Raw genomic sequence first — 22,081 nt, forward strand, 5'->3', positions numbered from 1 at the left:
TAAAAAGTCACTTCTATTACTAACTCACTGAACTGCTCAGTTTTGTGCTTTCACCACAAACACAATGAGAGCCAGCTTATTTGCGTCTTATTTCTGGCGTATTGTTTAGGCCCAGCCACGGTAGTCTATAGTGGCTAAGGTACTCTGACGCGCAGGTCGCAGGATCGAATCTTGGCTGCATTTTCAATGAAGGCAAAAATTCTGTAGGCCCGTGTGCTCAGATTTGGGTGCACGTTAAAGAACCCCAGGTGGTGGAAATTTCCGGAGTCTTCCACTATGGCCTCTCTCATAATCATAAGGTGGTTTTGGGAACCCCACGCATCAAATCAATCAATCAGCACATTGTTTAGGTTAGTTCACATGAAGGAGTGCAGAAGAGAAACATACTAGAATGCAGACAAGGGCAGGTCGTAAGTTTCAGGAGAAACAAGTGTTTAGGTGAAAAAGGAAAAAAGAAACACTAGACGAATGCAAAAAGGGTAAATCACTGCCATTGTCAAGGTTGACCATTTCGCTTCGACTCATAGCAATAGGAAGGCTTTTGCAATTGTGAAATTTTCCACAGATCTTTGGTATCTGCATCTCTGCATGAGCTAAAATATTCTAAAAAAGTGCACACCCATTGCACTGCTCTGAAAAATTTTAAAACAGGCTCAGTTATTGCCTAATAAACTTAACATGTGTGAAGAAATTTGCCCCCACGTTCCTTTTTTTTTTACATATGCACATTGTAATGGCAAAAAAGTATCGTCATGGCTTCATATCGAAAAGCATCACGAAGCACATTATCTTGATACTTTTAAATTGACATATCCTGAAGTTATTTTGCTGGTCATGTTCTTTTTGCTGCAGTGTCTTCGAAGCATTTGGCAAAATCCGGAGCTGCAAACTGATTCCATCATCAACTCCTGGGAAGCACAAGTAAGTGCACAATCTCCAATGCTTTTACTGGGCAATCCTTTGTAGTACTTTTGGTGCTGTCGTTTTGTGTTTAATTTGAAAGGTACAAATATTACATGATTTTTTTATCTGCATAATCTGCCTTTTTTTAAACTGTTTTCAGAGAGTATGGCTTTATTGAGTATGAAACCAATGTGGGTGCAAATGAAGCCATTGCCTCAATGAACTTGTTTGACCTAGGTGGGCAATACCTCCGTGTTGGCAGGGTAAGTGAGTTCGTTGCTGGTACAATGCTTGTTTGAACAATGCTTGTAGAGGGCACGTGTGTGCCAAGTGCGTGTATAACTCTAGCTATTGTGCACCCTGTTGTATGTAACGTAAAAGGGGCGTGTTTGAAATAAACTGGGGTTACTTCTTCAGCTTGCCTCCTCGGCCCCCTTGGCTTGAACCTTCCCACATAGATAAAACAAAGCAAAATCTTGCGGGTCATTACAGTGGAGTACTTTTCTGTAGCAGTGGGCTATTTTACCATTCCATTCAATAATAAGGCAGCACAAACTTGCTTTCACTTAATGTCAACAAGGATACCCTTGGTTGTTATGCGACTCATTCAGCTGTCTTCTAATCTTATGCCTGTCATTTTCTATTGCATCGCACATTATGCAGGCCACAACTTTTTCTAGATGTTCCTTTGTTAGTATCCAAGTTTAAGCCTCATATGTTGAAGCGGGAATATGCAATGATTGTACATTTTTCGCTTTAGGAACAAAACGGCAGGAGATTTTCATAATTCAGGAATACTTGCTGTGTGCACTCTACTGGTACGGTGCTTTGGCCAGCATTTAAAAGTAAATGTTGGTCTTGGCTCTTATATGTAACATTATTAGTTGGCTGCTTCTGATTCGAATGTTTTATTTGACCTGGCCTGTAAATGGCAACAGAAGGCGTAAAGGGACCCTGAACCACCTCTGATATTTTTTTGAACTTTTCAAGTAAACATGTGCAGGGGTGGAAGTGCTGCGCCGATTGCGCCACCCTGTGCCATCCTGCTTCAAAACACATTATTGCGCTTAAACTGCTCTCATGCGGTGTTTAGTGCCTTCATGTACCATCGTCCGCGACGTGGCAAGGCCAAGCGAGCTCCTATCATCATTCATCATCATTATCACCTGATGCGCCCTCCGTGACGTTGACGACGCGGAACAAACCGTCTTGCCTTAAGTACGAAGCAATGAATGCTATAGTAAAAAATTTGAATGTGTTACGAATGAAAAGGCTATCTTAACTCTTTTGAATTCGATCTCAAGTAACTTCAGAACACTGGGGGTGTATGGGAATACGGCAGCTCCATGGATAAAAGCAGTTTTTGTAACCTTCAATCTCAACATGAAGTAAGTGGGCTGTTTGCTGATGTCTCCTGAGATTGCAATAGCATCAGCGCCAGCAACCATTCTTTATGGTCAAAGTTCAAGTTGCTGCTCTAATGACACAGCCTCCCCCCACGCTACTTCACCCAACCGTAGACAGGCGCGGTCTTTCGTCCCCACTTGAGGGGCCATCATCAGCATGCCTCTTACATTTGGCGTTGTTATCACATAGGCAATGTCATCACAAAGGAAATGGCCGGATTGTTTTATTTGTCGTGGTTAACAGCGCGAAACACCCGGACAGGAGCGATAGAAGGACACGGTACAGCGCTGACTTTCAACTGAAATTTTTATTGAAAACACGAGAAAATATATATAGACAGAACAGAAGACCTCGTGACCAAACCAGCCCCCTCAATCGATAAAATTATACACGGCGACAAGGCTTTGTCATGTGCACGCAATCTTGCCACAAAAATAACACATACTTCAAACTATAAGATTCCAATGTCGCCAAGAAAACCGGGCATGAGCAGACGAATGAACTTTAGCCACTATCTAACAAAGATAATTCATTACCAAGTAAGGCGATAGACGGCTGGCTAACGCATTGAGACCCTTTCTTATTTATAAAGAATGCCTCCATAATTTCTCTTGAAAGCTTGTCTGGGTGCTTGAAGAGTACTTTTGTTTTTTCAAAAAGTGGGTGGCATCCACATTCGCGGCAATGCAAAGACAAATGTGAATGCGCAAATCCTTTCAAGGAACTGTGGTGTTCCCTTAGCCGTATATTGACACAACGCCCGGTCTGACCAATGTACTCTCGCCCGCATGAAAATGGGGTTGAGTACACGACATTCTGCATGCACGGGAGAAACTTCATAGTATGTTTGATACTACACTGCTGATAAATTCCAGTCTTCCTGCCTTCTATGCGAGTGTTTACTGCCTGGCAAAGTCCCTTAAGCTTCGTTCTGCTTGAAAACCCAACGTTTAATCTGAACTTAGATGCTACTTTCTTTAATCTGTGCGAAAAGGAATGAACATATGGAATGTAGACAGAACGGCTAAAATCTTTTTCTTTCACTCGGGAGGACTGCCCCTCCCGCACTCGAAATTGATTAAAAGGACTGCACTCGAAATTGATTAAACGAGGTATAGCCACTTCCGCTATAAGGTCCGCCCTCAATAAGAGTTGTCCCCATCGTATGCTTGACAGCGTTAACTATCAGGTGGCGAGGCTGCGTGATGCAGGCTTTCCTCACTCTATCATTTCTACGACTTGCGATAAGCTGCTGCGTGAGGTCAAGGGGCAGTCCTCCCGAGTGAAAGAAAAAGATTTTAGCCGTTTTAGCCGTTCTGTCTACATTCCATATGTTCATTCCTTTTCGCACAGATTAAAGAAAGTAGCATCTAAGTTCAGATTAAACGTTGGGTTTTCAAGCAGAACGAAGCTTAAGGGACTTTGCCAGGCAGTAAACACTCGCATAGAAGGCAGGAAGACTGGAATTTATCAGCAGTGTAGTATCAAACATACTATGAAGTTTCTCCCGTGCATGCAGAATGTCGTGTACTCAACCCCATTTTCATGCGGGCGAGAGTACATTGGTCAGACCGGGCGTTGTGTCAATATACGGCTAAGGGAACACCACAGTTCCTTGAAAGGATTTGCGCATTCACATTTGTCTTTGCATTGCCGCGAATGTGGATGCCACCCACTTTTTGAAAAAACAAAAGTACTCTTCAAGCACCCAGACAAGCTTTCAAGAGAAATTATGGAGGCATTCTTTATAAATAAGAAAGGGTCTCAATGCGTTAGCCAGCCGTCTATCGCCTTACTTGGTAATGAATTATCTTTGTTAGATAGTGGCTAAAGTTCATTCGTCTGCTCATGCCCGGTTTTCTTGGCGACATTGGAATCTTATAGTTTGAAGTATGTGTTATTTTTGTGGCAAGATTGCGTGCACATGACAAAGCCTTGTCGCCGTGTATAATTTTATCGATTGAGGGGGCTGGTTTGGTCACGAGGTCTTCTGTTCTGTCTATATATATTTTCTCGTGTTTTCAATAAAAATTTCAGTTGAAAGTCAGCGCTGTACCGTGTCCTTCTATCGCTCCTGTCCGGGTGTTTCGCGCTGTTAACCACGATGAATGCTCACCAACTAGCCCAGTTTTCCATCTTGCTCAATGTTTTATTTGTCTCGTCTGAATTTGTTGCAAGTGCTCGCACACATTCTTGAAAATTCAAACGCTTTCATGGGACTGTCACAAGCCTAATAGAGCCAGTATATGACACCTAAAGTTTTGGACGTTGAAACTCATACATGAGTCTAAACTTTTTATTCAAATTGCATGTCGGAAAATGCATTAACACTGCTCCCGTGCCATAGGGCATTTTAGAAGTCAGCTTTGCCACAATGCACAATATTGTGTGGTGAAGCATATCCGATTCTGAAGGGGCGCTGGTTGATGATGGGGTAGTGGGTGGGAGTTCAGTAGCTTGAACTTCTAGTAGGCGAACAAGATGGAGACAGTTCATCAGCAACCAACGTCGTGTTTCTCTTTCTTGCAGCAAGGCTGTGCCGGCTGTTGTGTATCAATATCTTGTTAGATTAACATATTAGGAACAAGCTTCCTACAACCAATGTGGATTTGCATTGTCCTCTAATGAAACAGTGCAGTGTGGTTACGACAGTGCTGTGCTTGCAATACTGTACAAGTGCGCTCAGCATGACAGCGTCGCTGTAGCAAGATTTCACAGCGCCCACGACCCGCAACGCTTAACTTAACAATGATGACCTGCTTTTGTTTCTACAAAAAGGTCTGGGCTTGAGCACTGTGCTGCACAATGGAGGCACAGATCGGCAGCCCAAGGCATTCAGGTTGTGACCTATTAAAAACCTGCAGGAGGCTTAAAATACTGCTCTACCTCATGCGGTCCCGAGCATGTAGTTGAAGATACTTATTGTGGTAAAGTTGTCAGTAATAAGCCTTGCTGACGTGTTGGTGTTCGTTGGTGGCCACCACTTTGCCTTCACTTTTTCCCTATGCTTACCCAGAAAGGCATTGCCACACTCATGCGAAATTCAGAATCATTGATCGACCAATCCCCATACTTCTTGAAAAAACGGGAAGCCACTTGTTTCAAACTAACATCCTAACCACTCCTCACCGCGTAGCATTTGTCACAGGCGGAGTGGTTGGTTCAAAATAAATGAAATTTTTATGAATACAAGTGCCCTTACAGATAAAAAAAAGAAATAACGAAGTCATTCAACATGTTTCTTCAAAGCATTTTTACGAAGCCATGCTCTTCGATGATACAGTCGCTTTCCGAAGAATTCCGCGATAACAAAAATAACACCACCATTAGTATATCTACTGAAGGTGGAAGATGCAACTGAGCTTCTCGTGCACTACATTAAGAAGCCGACTAGACTGGGTAACATCGCAAGCACGTTTCTCAAAAGATATGCTGTACAAGTCACTCTTATTTTAGCCATAATTTTACAGCGAAAGCTATTATGAGATCACAACTCTGGTCACGCGCAGTTGTCCGCCATTGCCGCTGCCGGCGTCCGTAACTACATCGCGCGAAATTAGAAAAAAAAAAACTTACCGCCAAAGACACAGTGCATCTCGAAACTCGGGTCCGCTTGGTGCCAGCCCAGTATTTTACCACTGAGCTACGCTGGTGCTTGCGACTTGTTGGCAAACTTGCCTTTGGCAGGCCGGGAAAGCAATCGCAGTAATACGACTTATAAAGCTTTTTAAAACAATGAAAGAACCAGTCATCGCACAATGTGAATAGCGTAACGAGTGAGTCATCCAATACTCCATCCCATTACGAAAGCTTGTTCTTGTTCTCCTATTAACTGTGGTGCGTACCCACTTCAGCCATAATTCCTCGTCGTCAGCAACTGCATGAACAATTGGTACAAAATTCTTTGCAAGTCTTTAAAGGATACCGCGCTTTTCAGAAGAATGACGAAAAATAGCATAGCGAATGCCGGCCTATTACCCAAAAGTTTATTATTACAGTAGAATCTCAATGATACTAATGTGAAGGAAGCGCATAAAATATTCGTATCACCATGAATTCGTATGAACCATAAACAACCTAAAGCTGATAAAAATGGTAAACAAGAACTTCATTGGCACCTACACCTTGCTGAAAAAAAGTCTCTGATGTTCTTTTGAACTTTCTTGCCTTCACCGTCTTTTAATTAAGTGCCGCAGTTTTCTCGCGCATGCTGCTGACGCCGCGCGTTCACAGTTGACGTCAGAGCGAGTGACAGCGGCCAAACTCATTGGAAATTCACTCAGTTTCCCGCTTAAGCAGCCCGAAAACTGCGCCGCGAAGTTGACACGCAAAAAAAAAAATTAGTCCTGGAGAATTCGCATAGGAGAATTCTAGCGAAAATGCCAGCGCAGCTGTAAAAACACGTCCGCGCATGTTGAAACGTTCACATTCGTTCTGCTTATCGTATCCCTGCCATTGCCTCTTGAGACTTCGTTCAATTTTGCCCATTTTCTGAGTACTGAAGTTCGTACTGAGTTATAATTATGCATAAAAGGCACTGAAAAGAAACAGTTTACACCTTTACTAACGTTATTTCGGAAGACACGCCAGCCGAAATGGCACGAGTGGACACAGCGGCGGTGATGGATTCAGCCGGCAGTGCAAAAACAAGACACGTTCGGGCAAGCCAACTAACTTCTTTTGCCCCTTCTACTTCCGGTGTTATCAGCAATCAAAATCCAAACCAGGCTCTCGATGACCGCGTCCTTGTCAAGGCTGTGAACTTTGATGTGCTGTGCGGGTAGTTTGCGATAGCGCCAACATGACCCACCACTGATGCCTTCGCCGCTATGTTGGTTTGCGGCTGGTTGTTGACATCACGTGGTTTGAGAGATAGAGCAGCCAGTGAAGCCAAAGCCTTGTAGCAAAAAGGCGATATTCTATAGCGTGGCGGCAAAATTGTTCTTGGACTGATTTTTTCGCGTTGACCTCACGGGGAGTTTTGCCGCATTCACTCGCTTCAAGGTCAACAAAGAACGGGACTTCCTCCCACTGACAAGCCGCGTTGCCGCTGGCATGCAGTGGTCAGTCGCACATTTGTATCATCCGCGGTAGCTGGGGAAACCATTTGTATAACACCGAATCGCAGTGTATTTTATATAATGTAGTCCGTCCAAAAGAACCTTAAAATTTGTATCGTCGCGAAATTCGCATCAACCGTAATCGTATCATTGAGATTATACTGTAATGCCCTTGTGGGTAACAAGCAAGTGTGCTTGTAGTAGTTACCCAATGAGTGTTTTGAAAAGGCTCTGAAAGGTCGCTCTTCTAGCTTTCGCTGTGACTGTGCTGCACATTTCGTGCAGGCCCTGGCGTTTTTTGGAAGTCTATTGATACGGCCCCGTTACCCGACGACTGGCGTGTCGCTGAAGTAAATCTTATTTTTAAAAAGGGTTCCCTATTGCAGATAGTAGATAACTGCTGTCCTGTCTCCTTAACTTCTCGTTCATGTAAAATGCATGGGCATATATTAAAGGAGCACTGACATCAAATTTTAAGATTGAGATGTGCCCATCATTCGATCACTCAGTCTTCTTGGCCAAATTTGAATGGTGTTTGTCATGTTGAAGTTATTTTATTTCGATGTCAAACAGTGTAGAAAAGCTAAGAAGAAAAAAATGAAAAATAAACTGCCCTGCAACATTGACACTAGTGCCAGATGTTCGGTGTGATACCTTGCACAAATACCGTCCTGAGTGACGATACGCTAGTAACAATGACGTCGACAATCTCTGAGTGTGTTTGGTGCCGGCTCCCAGCCATGCTCTCACTAGTGGCTCTCCTTGCTGTGTTGAAACGTGCGTGCGATTCATCGTGTAGCATCAACTGATTTACGTTCTGCTCCACTGCGTGTGAGTACGATCATTCAGAGCGACAATACGTGCCGTAATGTCGGGGAACCGCTGCATAGTGAGAACCTGCATGTCAAAGCGCGGAAAAAAGGGGAAGTGCATGGGGTTTAATGATTTTCCGAGCCACGAACCATAATCCAGCCAGTGGGTTGACTTATGCACCGTCTGACAGAGAGACTGGACGCCTGCGTTGATTAGCCGCATTTGCTCCGTTCACTTTGCGGCGAGCTGCTTTGAGGTAAATTCTGTGTGAGTGTTTCCTGCGTTTTAGGTAGCGAATCGCTACTAGGGGGTCGATAGCTACTCATTCAATCAAAAATTTTTACATGAGTAAATTTGATGTTAGTGCTCCTTTAACAAAATGCATAGACGATTTTTAGCGCAAAACCATGTAATAACTGAGGCACAACACAGTTTCAGGCATGCAGTGGTGGGAAATCTGTGCCAATTGTGCCAACATGCACCAACTAGAAATTACTGTGCCATACTGCTCCAAAAGGGTCGTCTTTGTCTAATTTTCGCCATTGCTATGCCACAAGGTGGTTTTGGAAGTGAAGGAAATGTAGGACCGTGTGCTCAGATTTGGGCGCACGTTAAAGAACCCCAGGTGGTCGAAATTTCCGGAGCCCTCCACTACGGTGTCTCTCATAATCAATTGGTGGTTTTGGGACGTTAAACCCCACAAATCAATCAATCAATCATTCAGTTTTGGAAGTGAAAGTAATCTTGACAATGCGCATCATGAGCGAGTGTTACATGATGGTCCTCATCTTGTACAATTGCGTGGCTGAAAAGGCGCGTAATCGGCCGATGAATTATTCTGACCTCCGTGCTATAGCGGCGGTTCTTTTTCTGGTAACTATTGGCAAAGAACAAAGACAATGTGGCAACTACAGAAAAGTGAGCCAATATGACTTATTGTCTACAGAAATCTTACATGTGTGGTGTAGCGCTGCTTTAAGCCTACTGCATGCTTTTAATAGTGGGCGACTACCTGAGAATGCAGAGGCGCTGATTGCCATGCCTCAATCGTTCTGCGAGACCGTGTTCAGCATGCGCTGCTTTGCAGAAACGAAAGCAGGTCACTGTTGCGGAGTTGGGCGTTGTTGGGCTGTCACCTCATGGAGCGTACACGCTCTCATGAGGCAACAGCCTAAGTGCACCTCTGTCCGCTGCCAGGGCCTCTAAAGCATCGCTTGCAGAAAGCTCGCATTGTCACGCTAACGCAACAGGCTTCTTGCTGCACCTGTGCACGGTCTGAAGTGGAGTGGAAGTAAGTGGCTTGGCACGATGTGTACGCCAAGTAGGCAAAGGGCTGCACACAATGAGCCAGTACGCGATCGGCTCCCTGTGACCGTACCGCATCTCAAAAAAAGTTGTGTCAGTTTCGTTAAGTAGCAGATTGTGGTGCACATTTATCGCAGGCAGCCGATTATGTCTGTTTCGTCGTCATCCCAGTCGCTGCGTTGTCTGCGTATCCCGGACTCCGTAGTAGTTTCGAAATGCTTTTTGCTGTCGCCACCACATGCCATCGGACGGCCGTACGAGAATGCCGGTCATTTCTGAACATTGGCGAAAAGAAAGAAATGGCTTTGTTTTGGGCACTTAAGGCAATATTTTCTGTGGCATTATACTCATTCCTTCTTTGGCGGTCATAGCGCACATAAAGAAATGCAAATTGGTGCTTGGTAATAGGCGTACCCTGGAGAACCCTGTGACACACTTACGTACTTAGTGGTTAATGCATACGGGCAAGTTATTTCAGCGCGCATGCATAGGAAAAAGGAACATCCTACCGTTCCTCTTTTCTTATCACTATACAGCAACTAGCCCAAGCTTCCACTCCTGTAGGTTGATGCATACTAGTGTGCACTGAGCCGTGTTTCCGGCAGGTTCTTGGCATGTATGTACATATCACCGAGGTTTTACTGTAATGAGCTTTAAGTGTGTCCGTGTGTCCATGCGTGTGTGTGTTTGAAATGCTCAAAGGAATTCCCACTACTGGGCATGGATGCTCTTCATTAACTCAATTAATCATAACATTTCATGAATTTACTAAGGTTTATGACAAAGGTGGTCAGATCGATTTAGTACTTTTAGACATTTTAGAGGTGTTTGACAGAGTGGTGCATTGAAAGTTTTTATTAAAATGAGAGCTATTGGATTACTCTTGCGCACTATTCACTGGGCTAATCATACCTTTTAAATCAAAAACAGTATATATACATTTATGGATCTAGTTTACGATTTTACGATGTGCACTCGGGAGTTCCGCAGGGGTATGTCCGAGGCCCACTTCCCTTTATTATCTACATCAATGGCACTCAACACGTCGATGCACTTGAAATTATTCGCAGATGACTGTGTCATATTTATGCCTGTAAATTCTATACATCATCACCTTGAACGGACCAGGAGGTGATCTGAAAGCCAGCAAAACTGGTTCACTGGAAAAAAAAAAAAATACTGCCAAGAGAATAAATTTCACTTTCCGTGAGAGTGCATTTTCCTTGTCTTTTTTTGTGATCGTCAACATAGGAGCATGTCATATCTCTAAAATATCATTTAGAAGCACTGTGTTAAAATTTTTAGTGAATGAAATTGCTATAGTTATTTTCCTGAAGTTTGAGTACTTAAAATAGTGAAATTCCAGTGTGAAATGAGTCAAATAGCAAACACTATCAGAAAAATACTTGAAATTATGTATATTTGCACACCAATGAACAGTCAGTAGAAAATGCAAATATAAGACATACATGTGGCTAAGTAGTGTGAAGGTAGGGCAACTAACTGCCAGACAAGGAGGCATCCTATAAAGAGTGTACAGGTTCAGTGATGCAACCCCAAGCTTTCCAAGCACTAACACCCGATAAAGCCAATATCAACTGTGTCCTATATGATTAATATACGCTTCTTGTTTCAGGCTATCACCCCACCTAATGCTTTGACTCCACCAAGTGCCCAGAGCTGCATGCCGACTGCAGCAGCTGTGGCAGCAGCAGCGGCCACTGCCAAGATTCAGGCAATGGATGCAGTGGCAAACAACGCCCTGGTAAGCCAGGCAGTATTACCTGTTTATGCATGCGAGGAAAGTAAGCTTGTGCAAATAAAATGTTAGGTTCAAAGCGAATAGTGATTTGGTTTGCATAACTTCAAAGGGAATTCGGAGAGTGTATACTATATATAATGAAGAAAAATTGGCATATTTGTCGGGCCCTAACTAAGATGGGCAATATTTTTTTTGTTTCTGATTGAAACAAAGCATGTGCAAATGTTATATTTTTTGGTTCAAAGGAAGTGGAAGCAACTTTGAATAGTAGGAGGATGAGACTATCGGTAGAATGCAAGCATAGAGTTTCATATAGTTACCTAGAGATGAAACTGTTGCTGTGATTGTTGTACCACCATGGTAATGATGGGAAGTACAGGCTTCAATATGGATAGCTAGCAAACTTTCTTAATGGATATTTTTCTGCATTTTCAGTTTCAGTACTCGAGCAGTGTCTTTGTTGTTTAAAGAGACTAAAGACCACTTGGTCTCTTGGTTTGCTGCAACTTTGGTCGTGCAAACTTTTTGTAATAATACGTACAAAAGAAGGAAGCAAGTTCAATAGGAAATAACCACATATCGCTTTGTTTTACTCTACGAAAACAAGCGATGCAAATCCCCAAAATGAAAGCTATCCAAAACAGATCCAAAGCCTGTACTTCCCATCATTCTTGTGGTGGTACAGTCGAACCCCTTTATAAAAGGCATGCTCTAGGCAGCAATTCTTGTCTTTTATATGAGATTACACTTGTAAGCAGGGTACCATGAATGCATTTTCTTATCAACTGGTATTTTACCGTTAACACACTGGTGTCTCATATATCAGTGTCTTTTATAAAGGAGTTCAACTGTACAAGTGTTGGAGCCCACATAGACAGTAGTGCCAGATTTCTTTCTCTAGGTATTACAGTAGAACCTTGTTTTAACGAAGTGGGATATAACAAACTAATGGATATAATGAAGCAATCATAATTTCTCTCGAAATTCTCATAGAGGCCCATCTATTTCAATTCTCATTTTAACAAAGTTAAAATTTTCTCGCAATGGATATAACGAACCGTTTTAATCCACGACAGGCATTTACTGGCCATTTAATATCTGTCAAGTCAATGTCTTCAAGAACACGGCGGTTTACGTACCAACACGCATGCGGTAATTCAAAACTCGCGCTCTACGGGAGCTGCCTGCCAATACTCGCAATGGTGCGCATCTGCCTGCCTCCCCTTTTCTCCGGAGCACGTGGACCCGCCTGCTCTTCTGCCTGATGGGATCGGCAACACGCGCGAGCATGCGCTTCACACGGCCTCTCCCATAGAACTCATGGACGTAGTAACGTAGTAACTGACGTAGTGGCCTAAAGTGACGTAGTAACTCGAGCAGCGCTACTGCATCAAATTTTGCCAGAAACTGGGTGACAGCCTAGTGGAAACCATTCGGAAGATCAAGATAGCTTTCGGTGACGAATGAGCCGCACACAGATTAAGCAGAGGTACAACTGGTTTAAAGACGGCCGCACATCGGTAGAGAGTGAGCCAGGCTCCAGTTGGGCATCTACATGCCGAAATGACTAGGTCAATGCTGAAGTGAACGCTGTGGTGATGCGGGACTTTCATGGGAGCATTCGAAGTGGGCATCAGCACTTTCTCTGCACATTGCATTATGACCGTAGATTTGGCCATGAAGAGAATTGCGGTGAAATTCGTGCCGGAACTGCTCACAGTGGAGCAAAAGCAACTTCGTGTTGAAGTCTCGTAGGACATGCTGGATTTCACAAGCAGTGACTCTAGCTTCATGAGCACCATTACAGTCGAACCCTGCTACAACGAATGCCGCTTCGATGAAATTTCCGCTACAATGAACTATTCACGGTTCCCTGTCAGCAGTTCATAGGAGTCAATGCATAAATATTGTCTCCACAACGAACACTTTTTCATACCTGCCAAGTCCTCCCGTATTGGCCGGGAGACTCCCGGATTTCGACCGTTTCTTCCGTTTGTTTGGTTGTCATGAAAATCTCCCGGAAATCGAAATTTCTGTGCGTGATCTTGCCACTTGCCACATTGACAAAAAAGCAGCTCAGTCCGCTTTAGGCTTTTCGAACCTACCCCATTTTATTATGTAAGAGGCGTTTCATCTAAATGTACAGTAGAAGCTCAGTGATGTGAAATCGTGGCTGATACAAATTTGTAAAACTCCCCGGCCAAATTTCACTATGTCCATAGGGCCTAAATTCGAATGTACCAAACACATTTCTTAATCTCGGCGGGTGATATGAACTTTAGTACGGAAACCGTCGAACGAAGGCCGAGAGCAGCGTACTCGAAGATTTGGAAGTACGCGTGCGACCGGCGCACGTTGTAGACAATGCGTGCGCCGGTCGCACACACTTTCTACAATGTGCACCAGCGCACGCACTGTCTTCTACAGTGTGTGAGATTGTTGTTGCCACAACCGCGGTGGACAAAACCGTGGTCGCTTTTGACACGATCATGAATGGCGACAACATAACTGACAGAACCCCGAAAGTGTGCGCTCAGTCAGTCAAAGCAGCGCTGCTTGCCGCAAACTCTGCGGAAAAAACTGCGGCATATGCAATCGTGGACAGCATAAAACAACTTAGTTGTGAAAGCGTGTGCGCAGCCAAGTGCACGGGGATTGTAAAAGGAACTTAACTACCGTTTGCCGCAACCGCAGCGCACAAAACAGCGGTGGCGGCGACGCGATAGCGATCTACGAGCTCCGAGGGCACGCAGCGGTAGATTAAAGGCTGTAAATGCGTAAAAAAAAAGTCACAGTTCCGCTGCATGGGCGCAGCAATGAATGCGACAGCAACAGCTTGGAGTGTCATGCTGAGAACGGCAAGCGGATCGAAATGTACAGCGTGCTGCCCATGCACAAACGACGCACGAAAAACATACACACAGGACGACAGCGAACTAACGCGTACCACTCGACACTTAACGCACTGTTTATAAAAAAACGATCCACGGTATGTAATCACCGAGTATAAACTATACTCGGGACAACTTTTCTTGGCACTGAAGGGGAAGCTACGGAGTCAAATCACATGCATCCCAAAGTAGCACACATATTTTCAGTGTGAAATGTATATGTTCTTTCTTTCTTTTCTATGTAGAGCTATTTGAGACAGCACGCAGCTCACACCTGTAAGATATTCGTATTTTTTTTAACTTATTTCTTGTGACTGCGTTTCTGGACATGTGAAAATGTCCGGCCTTTTTACATGCACCTCAAACGCTAAGCAGCGTCTGGGTCTACATGAAACACTGATGGTTCGCCTCCATCACTTTCCACAGCGTTACAAGACGCGTGCCAAAACGGGCTACTTCGCGTAGTGCTACATGTGCAGGAGCTCCACTTCCATAGCTTTCTCTTCAGTGCCAAAAACTTTGTGTATGAACAAAAAACTTTGTGTATGAACAGCGCACTCTTTTTGCAAACAGAGCCTGTGAAGAGACAGAAGTGACCTTTGTGGGCCCGACAACTAACGCACATGTTCCAGGGAAAGCCGAAGGCGCACGATTCTCCCCATCAAAAAATGAGTGCGCGTGCGCGCACCCCCCCCCCCCCCCCCCATCCACGAGGCAAAGTATGCGATAAGTGCGCATCGGCGCATGGCGACGAGCTGGACGCCAAGCGCGGGCGGCTTTTTTTCTTTCTTGAGTGTTCACACTTATAGATGCGTATACATATGTGGCGAATGACGGCGGGGACGGTGAAAAACCAGCCTACACTGTGCGTATAATTCCTATTGTAATAAAAAGGGGCCAGACGCGTCTTAGCGTTACAAGTCAAAAAGATCTAGTAGTGAGCAAAGCTTTGACCCGCGCTTTTGTGGCAGCCAGCTGTGCCGTTCACGTGTGTCCCAGGAAGACATGCGTGAGTTGTTTTGACGGAAATAGATTCTCTTAGTTCTGTTGATCATTTCAAACTTTCACCTTAGTGGGAAACCCTACCCTCGTGTGTTTGGCCACTCGAAATCACTATAAGACCCCAACGCTGATATTGGCGCTTGAGATTGACACCCCCCCCCCCCCCCTCACTCCCAACCCCTCTTGTTTTTCGCAATGTTTTGTTTGTTTGTCCAAGTTTTTTTTCTGAGTCAAAAAAAAAATAGAAGCAAATAATTCAATGCACCCCCCCCTACCCCCCCCCTAGCGGAAATCTCCCGGATTCAGAATCTTTGAACTTGGCAGGTATGCTTTTTCTTCTGCCGTCCCGCTTCAACAAAATTTCACGATGCAATTCCAGGCTCAGATATTTATTGCTGTACAGTTAATCCAATCTTTAATGCTTTGATGTATTTTCAGAACCTGAAAGTACGTCAACAAAGTCTAAAACACGCGTTGGCCCCACCGGAAACCGCTGCTGTTGAGCAAGCATGGGTGTCGTCATTGCTCGATAGCGGTGTGGTACCTTAATCAGAGCAGCTGTTTGTTCGCATTATCAACCAAATCATCCAGCTGTGAGATTTGGATCATGAGAATGGCATAGAATGAGGCAAAAGTCAACGTTCCATGAAACGATGCCTTCATCTCGGCACTGTCGGATACACTTTGATGGCGGACGGCTGCTGGTGTTAACGTGTTAATGCAACTGTTAGGTACGTTTATGAATCCAGTTCTAGACGTTATTTCAGCGGTTTTCTCCATGGCCTCGCTATGCATGACTGTTAATCGCGCCGTGATGCTGCTGGGAAAGAATAGAAAGCAGCGGACACTTTTTCAATTTTAAGAACAAACGTTCCTTTGTTTAGCTAGCTCAGATCAGCTATATTTTTTTTTCGATTTCACTACAACGAAAGTCTCGCTTCAACGAAATATTTTCCACTCCCTGTGAGTTTCATTGTAGCGGGGTTCGACTGTATCGCTGATGACGTGTCTTGGGTGTACAGGTATGACTAGGAAACCAAATCCCAGTCGTCACAGTGAAAGCATTCCACATCACCAAGACCAAAGAAGGCCCGCCAAATGCTCAGCAATGTCAAAGCGATGCTGAGTGCTTTCTTTGGCTCCTACGGTGTGGTGCACCACGAGTACGCACCACAGGGTCAAACAATCAGCACAGAGTACTACAGGGATGTCTTATGTTGCCTACGTTATGTTGTGCGGCGCAAGAGACCTGAGTTGTGGTCAACAGAAAACTGCACATCTATCACGACAATGCTGCTGCACATTTATCACACTTGGTTCTGACTTTTTTGGCAAAAAGTCTGACTCCTGTAGTTCAACAGGCTGCTCACTCTCCTGATATGGCCCCCTGTAACTTCTGGTTGTTTCTAAACTCAAGAGAACATTGAAAGGAGAGCGATTTCAGAAAAAGGAGGCCTTTATGGCTGCAACGACAGCTGAGCTAAACTCGCATTCCGAAAGAGGCTTTGTCAGAATGCTTTCAACAATTGCAGCACAGCTGGGAGATGTGTGTGGAGTCCAAAGGGAACTACTTTGAGGAGGATTAAGTTTTCAACGCTCCAATATGCCAGTTTTCTTTTTTCCACCAAAGGTTGCATACTTTTCTAACAGATCTCGTATAATCAATTAGCAGGAAACATGAGCTGCTGGCATAGCATGCGTACAGTTGCTTTTATTAGTTCTTTAGGTGCCCATATCAAGGAAGACAATCAGAGCACTGGGCGGCATTTCTACCGCTGACAAGTGTAGCGACAAGCCTGCGCCAGTTTGTAGTCAACAGCATATGACAGTGGTGTAAAACCTGCTCGAATTGCGCCAACTGGAAATGACCGCACCATACTGCTCCAAAAGGGCCTTTTTTTTCTAAATTGCGCCATTGCTGCATCACAAGGTGGCTTTGGAACCGAAAGTAATATTCACAGCACGCATCATGAGCAGATATTACGTGGTACAGTAAAAGCTCGTTAATTCGAACTTCGCGGGGATGCCCAATGAGTTCGAATTAAACCGAATTCGAACTAACGAAATTCACTGAAAAAACAGCAAGAATTGAGATCGGTTTGTTTGAAGATGAGACAAAATATTTATTTGCGAAAGTAATCTGTGATAACTTTCTGCTTCCTTTCTTTGAAAGTGATTGCCATCGCTTTGTTTTCCAATGCGCGAACGTGGCGGAAGGCATCCTCTTCATCTTCCTCGAAGCTGAAGAAGAGGCGCGCGACACGCATAGCCTCCATTACCTCCGAAGCTGTCGGACGCGTCGGCGCCTCATCCTCCTCGTCCTCACCCACGTCGACGACGAGTGCTTCCTCGCCAGTCACCTGGGCGATGATATCGTCGTCGGTGATAGTGCCACAGACCACTGCACTGCGATCTGCATCGACGTAGTCGCCGAAGTTCACGTCCCCCAGCGCATCCCGCAGTCCGGCAGGAATGACGTCGGCCTCACGCTCATCGAGCTCGCCCGCTGTGCCCTCAATGGCCACACAAAAGCCACTGTGGCGGAAGCAATTGGCAACAGTTGTTGCCGTGACCTGATCCCAGGCCCGCACCAACATATGCATGGCCGAGAGCAGCGTCACGTCGTAGCCTTTTGTACCGGCGGCGCACAACACCAAACGCTCCAACATGTGGCGCCTGTAAAAGCATTTCAAGTTCTTAATGACCCCTTGGTCCATTGGTTGCAAGGCTGCCGTTGTGTTCGGCGGCAGAAACGAGAGCTTGATCGCCTTCAAGTCCACATCAACCACGTGCGCTGAGCAGTTATCGACTACCAAGAGCACGCTTCTGTGAGCTAATTCAAACTTGCGGTCAAGCTTTATCAGCCACTGTTTGAATATTTCCCGCGTCATCCATGCCTTGCTGTTGGCTGTATACTCTGCCGGTAGTGTGCGGATGTTCTTGAAGCAACGAGGCTTCAGGGCCTTCCCTATGATCAGCAGCGGTAGTTTTTCTGTACCATCCATGTTTGCTGCGACCAAGACAGTAACGCGCTCTTTGCTTCTCTTCCCGCCAGCACAGGTGTCGCCTTTGTACGTCAACGTTTTACTTGGCAGCAGCTTATAAAATAATGCCGTTTCATCGGCATTAAATATATCGCGGGGCGAGTACTCTTGAAGCAGTTCTTGCAAAGCACCGCTTTGCCACTTTGCGCATGTCTCGCTGTTGACTTCTTTGCCTTCACCAGACACAGTGCGGAACACAATCTCGTGTCTCTCTCGGAAACGATGAAGCCAGCCCTCCGAAGCTTTAAAATCATCTATGTTGAGGCGAAGCGCGAAGTTTGCTGCTTTCGCCATAACGATAGGGCCGCTCAGTGGGATGTTTTGGCTCCTCGTTTCCTTGATCCACGTGAGCACTGCGCGCTCCAATTCGGGGTGCTTCGCTGAGCGAAGCCTCTTGCGACTGCCGGTGAACGCATCAGTTGCGTAGGCCTCCTCAATCGCTCTCTTATTCTTGATATATGTTGAAAGAGTGCTTTTTGGGATTCCATGCTTCCTTGCGATTTCAAGCTTGCTTGTTTTCCCACAGTCCACTTCACAAAGGATTTCTACCTTTTCCTTGAGCGTTTTGGCGCTCTGTCCTCTTCCGCGAGAAGTCATGTACACTAAGTGCGGTATGCTAGGTCCAGCAGTCGAAGGCAACACCGTCACAAAACCCACGGCACTGAACAACTTCGTAGCGTTGACGCACACGAGGCCTAGCGACTGAATGTGTGGCACACAAAGCACACGGGGAGGCGTCCAACACGACCACCACACGATGCGAAGAGCGCGCGCAGTCGCCCACAGAACACCCACGCGTAGCCTGTCGCAGTCGTGCAATGACGCCACGTGGCCACGTATCCAGGCACTAGATTGGATTGGATTGATTTGCGCTCAGCCCTTGCGCCATCTATCGTAGAGCCGTAAAAGCTTGCGGCGGAAGCATAAAAATACTACCACGCAGCGGCGCGCAGTTCGAATTATCAATAGAGGAGCCGATGCGCGCATGAACTAACGAGTTGGTTAACTCATAGACGCCTATACATTGTGGCCGGACCATGACCATCAGTTCGAGTTAACCCGAAAGTTCGAATTAATGAGGTGCGAATTAACGAGCTTTCACTGTAGTTGCCATCTTGTACACTTGTGCTGCTGCAAAAGCACGGAATCGGCTGATTAATTATTCTGACTTCTGCGTAGTTGCGGGGGTGCCTTTTCTGGTAACCATTGGCAAAGAACGAAGGCGATGTGGTGACTACCGAAAAGCACGCCAGTATGGTATATTGCCAACAATAGCAACGTGTGTGGGTAGCGCCGCTTTAGGCCTAGTGCACGCTTTTAATTACCGGCGACTGCCTGAGAGCGCTGAGGCCCCGATCGCTGCCACTTCAATCGTTGTGCGAGACCGTGTTCAGTGTGCACCACTTTGCAGAAATTGAAGCAGTTCGCTGTTGTGGAGTTGAGTGCTGTGGATGAAGAGCGAATCGGAACCGAAGCGAGGATCTGAGGTGGTCGAACCCGGGTATATCAAACTCGCCAAAAAACGTTTATTAGTTCGATATATGGCATAATTCGATATAGGCCCGGTATAGGTTTTGACACAAAGGCACATAACAGACTAGAAGAAAAGTAGTTTATTAATATGGTGGCTTACTTGCGTCCCTACTGTGGAACAAAATAGTCACGGATTTTTTTCTGTGTCAACGACTTCGCTGCCTGCGACAGCACGCACGCCTCCACGTTGTCCAAAGAGTCGGAGCTGCTGAGGCCGCAACCTTCCACATTCAAGCAATAGTGCCGGACCAACGCAAGTGCACTAATCACTTCGGAGGATGTAGGTGATAGGCCGTCGTCTATTTCCATATTGCTGTCGCTTCGGCTCGTGGTCGGCACGACGTCTGCAATGTAATCCTCATCCTGTAATTGGCCCATGATGGGGACATCATCGTCCGCACTGACGAACTCGTCGAATGTCGCTCCGTCGATAGCACCAGGAAACTCTGCCAGCTCATTCCAAACTTCGGCGGAAACACCTGCGGTGTCTTCAGTGCTGTCAGAATTTGGGGTGTCATCACCAGGCATGCGGAAGCCGGCATGCCTAAAGCAGTTCTGGATTGTCTCCTTCTTGACATCTGCCCACGATCTACTCAACATAGAAATAGCTCCGAGCAAGTCTATCTTAAGCTCCCTGCCGACACGAAGGTTCTGCAGCAGCCTCTCTCCACCAGGTGCTTCCGATAGCCAGCTTTCATTGCGCTTATAACGCCTTGATCCAGTGGTTGTAGTACAGACGTAGTGTTCGGGGGCAAAAAACGCAGCTCGATGCTGCTGAAGGTCGTACTGCAGTGGCGCGATGAACAATTGCCCACGAGCAGGCACACCTTGCAATTTTCGTCTACCAAATCATCATTCCACGACAATAGCCATCTGCTGAAAAGCTCCCGGGTCATCCACGCTTTTGAGTTTGCCCGGTAGGTAACTGGAAGCGACAGCGCATTTCGAAAAGACCGCAGTGCCGTGCTTTTTCCCGATAACCAGAGGTCGAAGCTTTTTCGGTCCGTCTAAATTAGCTGCAAACAGCATGGACACACGACCTTTGTTTGCCTTGCCGCCGCTTGTCTTGTCACCACGACACGCAAGTGTCTTGTTTGTCAACATTTGCCAAAATAGAGCGGTTTCATCCGCATTGAAGATATCTTGGGCTCTATATCTTGCTGCAAAATTTCGCCAGATTTCCTCGAGCCATATTTCTACGCTGTCCAGGTCCGCCCCTCTGCTTTCACCTGTAACAGCTTTGCCAACGATGTCGTGCCGCTCTTTGAACCGCTGAAGCCAGCCTGAACCGCTTATTTCTGCCAAGCAGAAAAGCAAGGTCTTTGGCTTTCTGCTCCATAATAGGGCCGGACACCGGGATGTTTCGCAACCGAACGTCCACAAACCACTTTTAAACGGCCGCTTCAACATCTTCGTACACAGCAGCGCGCACACGTCGGGCGCCACGGGCACCTGGCCTTTTGTCCGACTTGGCCCTGATGTCTGCCTTGTTCTTCAGTAGAGTACTCAAGGTGCTCCTTGGAATTTTGTACGCGGCGGTGACGTCGGGACTTCTTTTCACTGCGCTCAACCCGACTGATGATTTCGAGTTTCGCGGCGAACGGCAAATTTTGCCTCTTTGCGCAAGCCATGATGACAGCGCGCCAATACAGTTCACAGAGCACCAACAGGCAACACCACAGACCACGCTGAATTGACAGCAGCAGGCACACAAGCATAAAGAAAGAAAAAATGCCGCTGACTTATACCGCCTCCGCGTCTCGGAGAAAGCACGACGGCCTCTGATGGGCTGTAAGCGCTGGGAGTGGGCCAGGATCATTTCTTGGAGGGGGGTGTTTGTCCGCGCACAGCCGGGTCTAACCAACTTTTTCTAGGGTGGCGCCGGCAGTTTTCCCCGCCACCGCGAAGGAAAGCCAACTTGCTGGCGCACTTTTGAAACACATGGAATTTGATATAGCAGTTGTCGTTGCTATTTTCGTTCGATAAAACAGTAACTTTTGCTATATATTCTCAATGTAAACTTACCGTGTTTAGGAATTGTTCGATATATGAGATAATTTGATATGAACGGGTTTGATATAGTCGGGCTCGACTGTACCATGGTACGAGAATCGTCACACTTTTTTTTGGGCAACAAGCGATTTTTCTGGTTTTCCAGAAACCCGCGACACACCTGCGATGCAACGGCTACAGATGGCCCTTTGCGACAGCCATGGCGACAGCAAATGCTGTCACTGTCACTCAAAAATCGTGTGCATGAGGCTGAGCCTTAAAGTTTTGTAATTGCAGGTAGCGACTGTTGGTTCGCGCAGGCAGTTTTAGGACCTTCACTTGTTCTGTACTTGTCAGCTGGAATGTCTA

At 45.9% G+C, this 22,081-nt stretch overlaps 1 protein-coding gene across 7 annotated transcripts in view; it reads left to right on the forward strand.

Annotated features, from left to right (window-relative positions):
• The window catches only part of hfp (Poly(U)-binding-splicing factor hfp), a 117,685-nt gene that overhangs the window by 60,222 nt on the left and 35,382 nt on the right, over window positions 1-22,081 (forward strand). For all 7 annotated transcript variants that reach the window (XM_075881755.1, XM_075881756.1, XM_075881761.1 and 4 more), the window contains 3 exons: window positions 853-921; window positions 1,064-1,166; window positions 11,125-11,253. In XM_075881755.1, the coding sequence (XP_075737870.1) occupies window positions 853-921; window positions 1,064-1,166; window positions 11,125-11,253 (301 nt within the window). The remainder of the gene's footprint in view (window positions 1-852; window positions 922-1,063; window positions 1,167-11,124; window positions 11,254-22,081) is intronic.

Source organism: Rhipicephalus microplus, chromosome X (assembly GCF_043290135.1).
Source record: "Rhipicephalus microplus isolate Deutch F79 chromosome X, USDA_Rmic, whole genome shotgun sequence".
NCBI classification, from domain to species: Eukaryota; Metazoa; Arthropoda; class Arachnida; order Ixodida; family Ixodidae; genus Rhipicephalus; species Rhipicephalus microplus.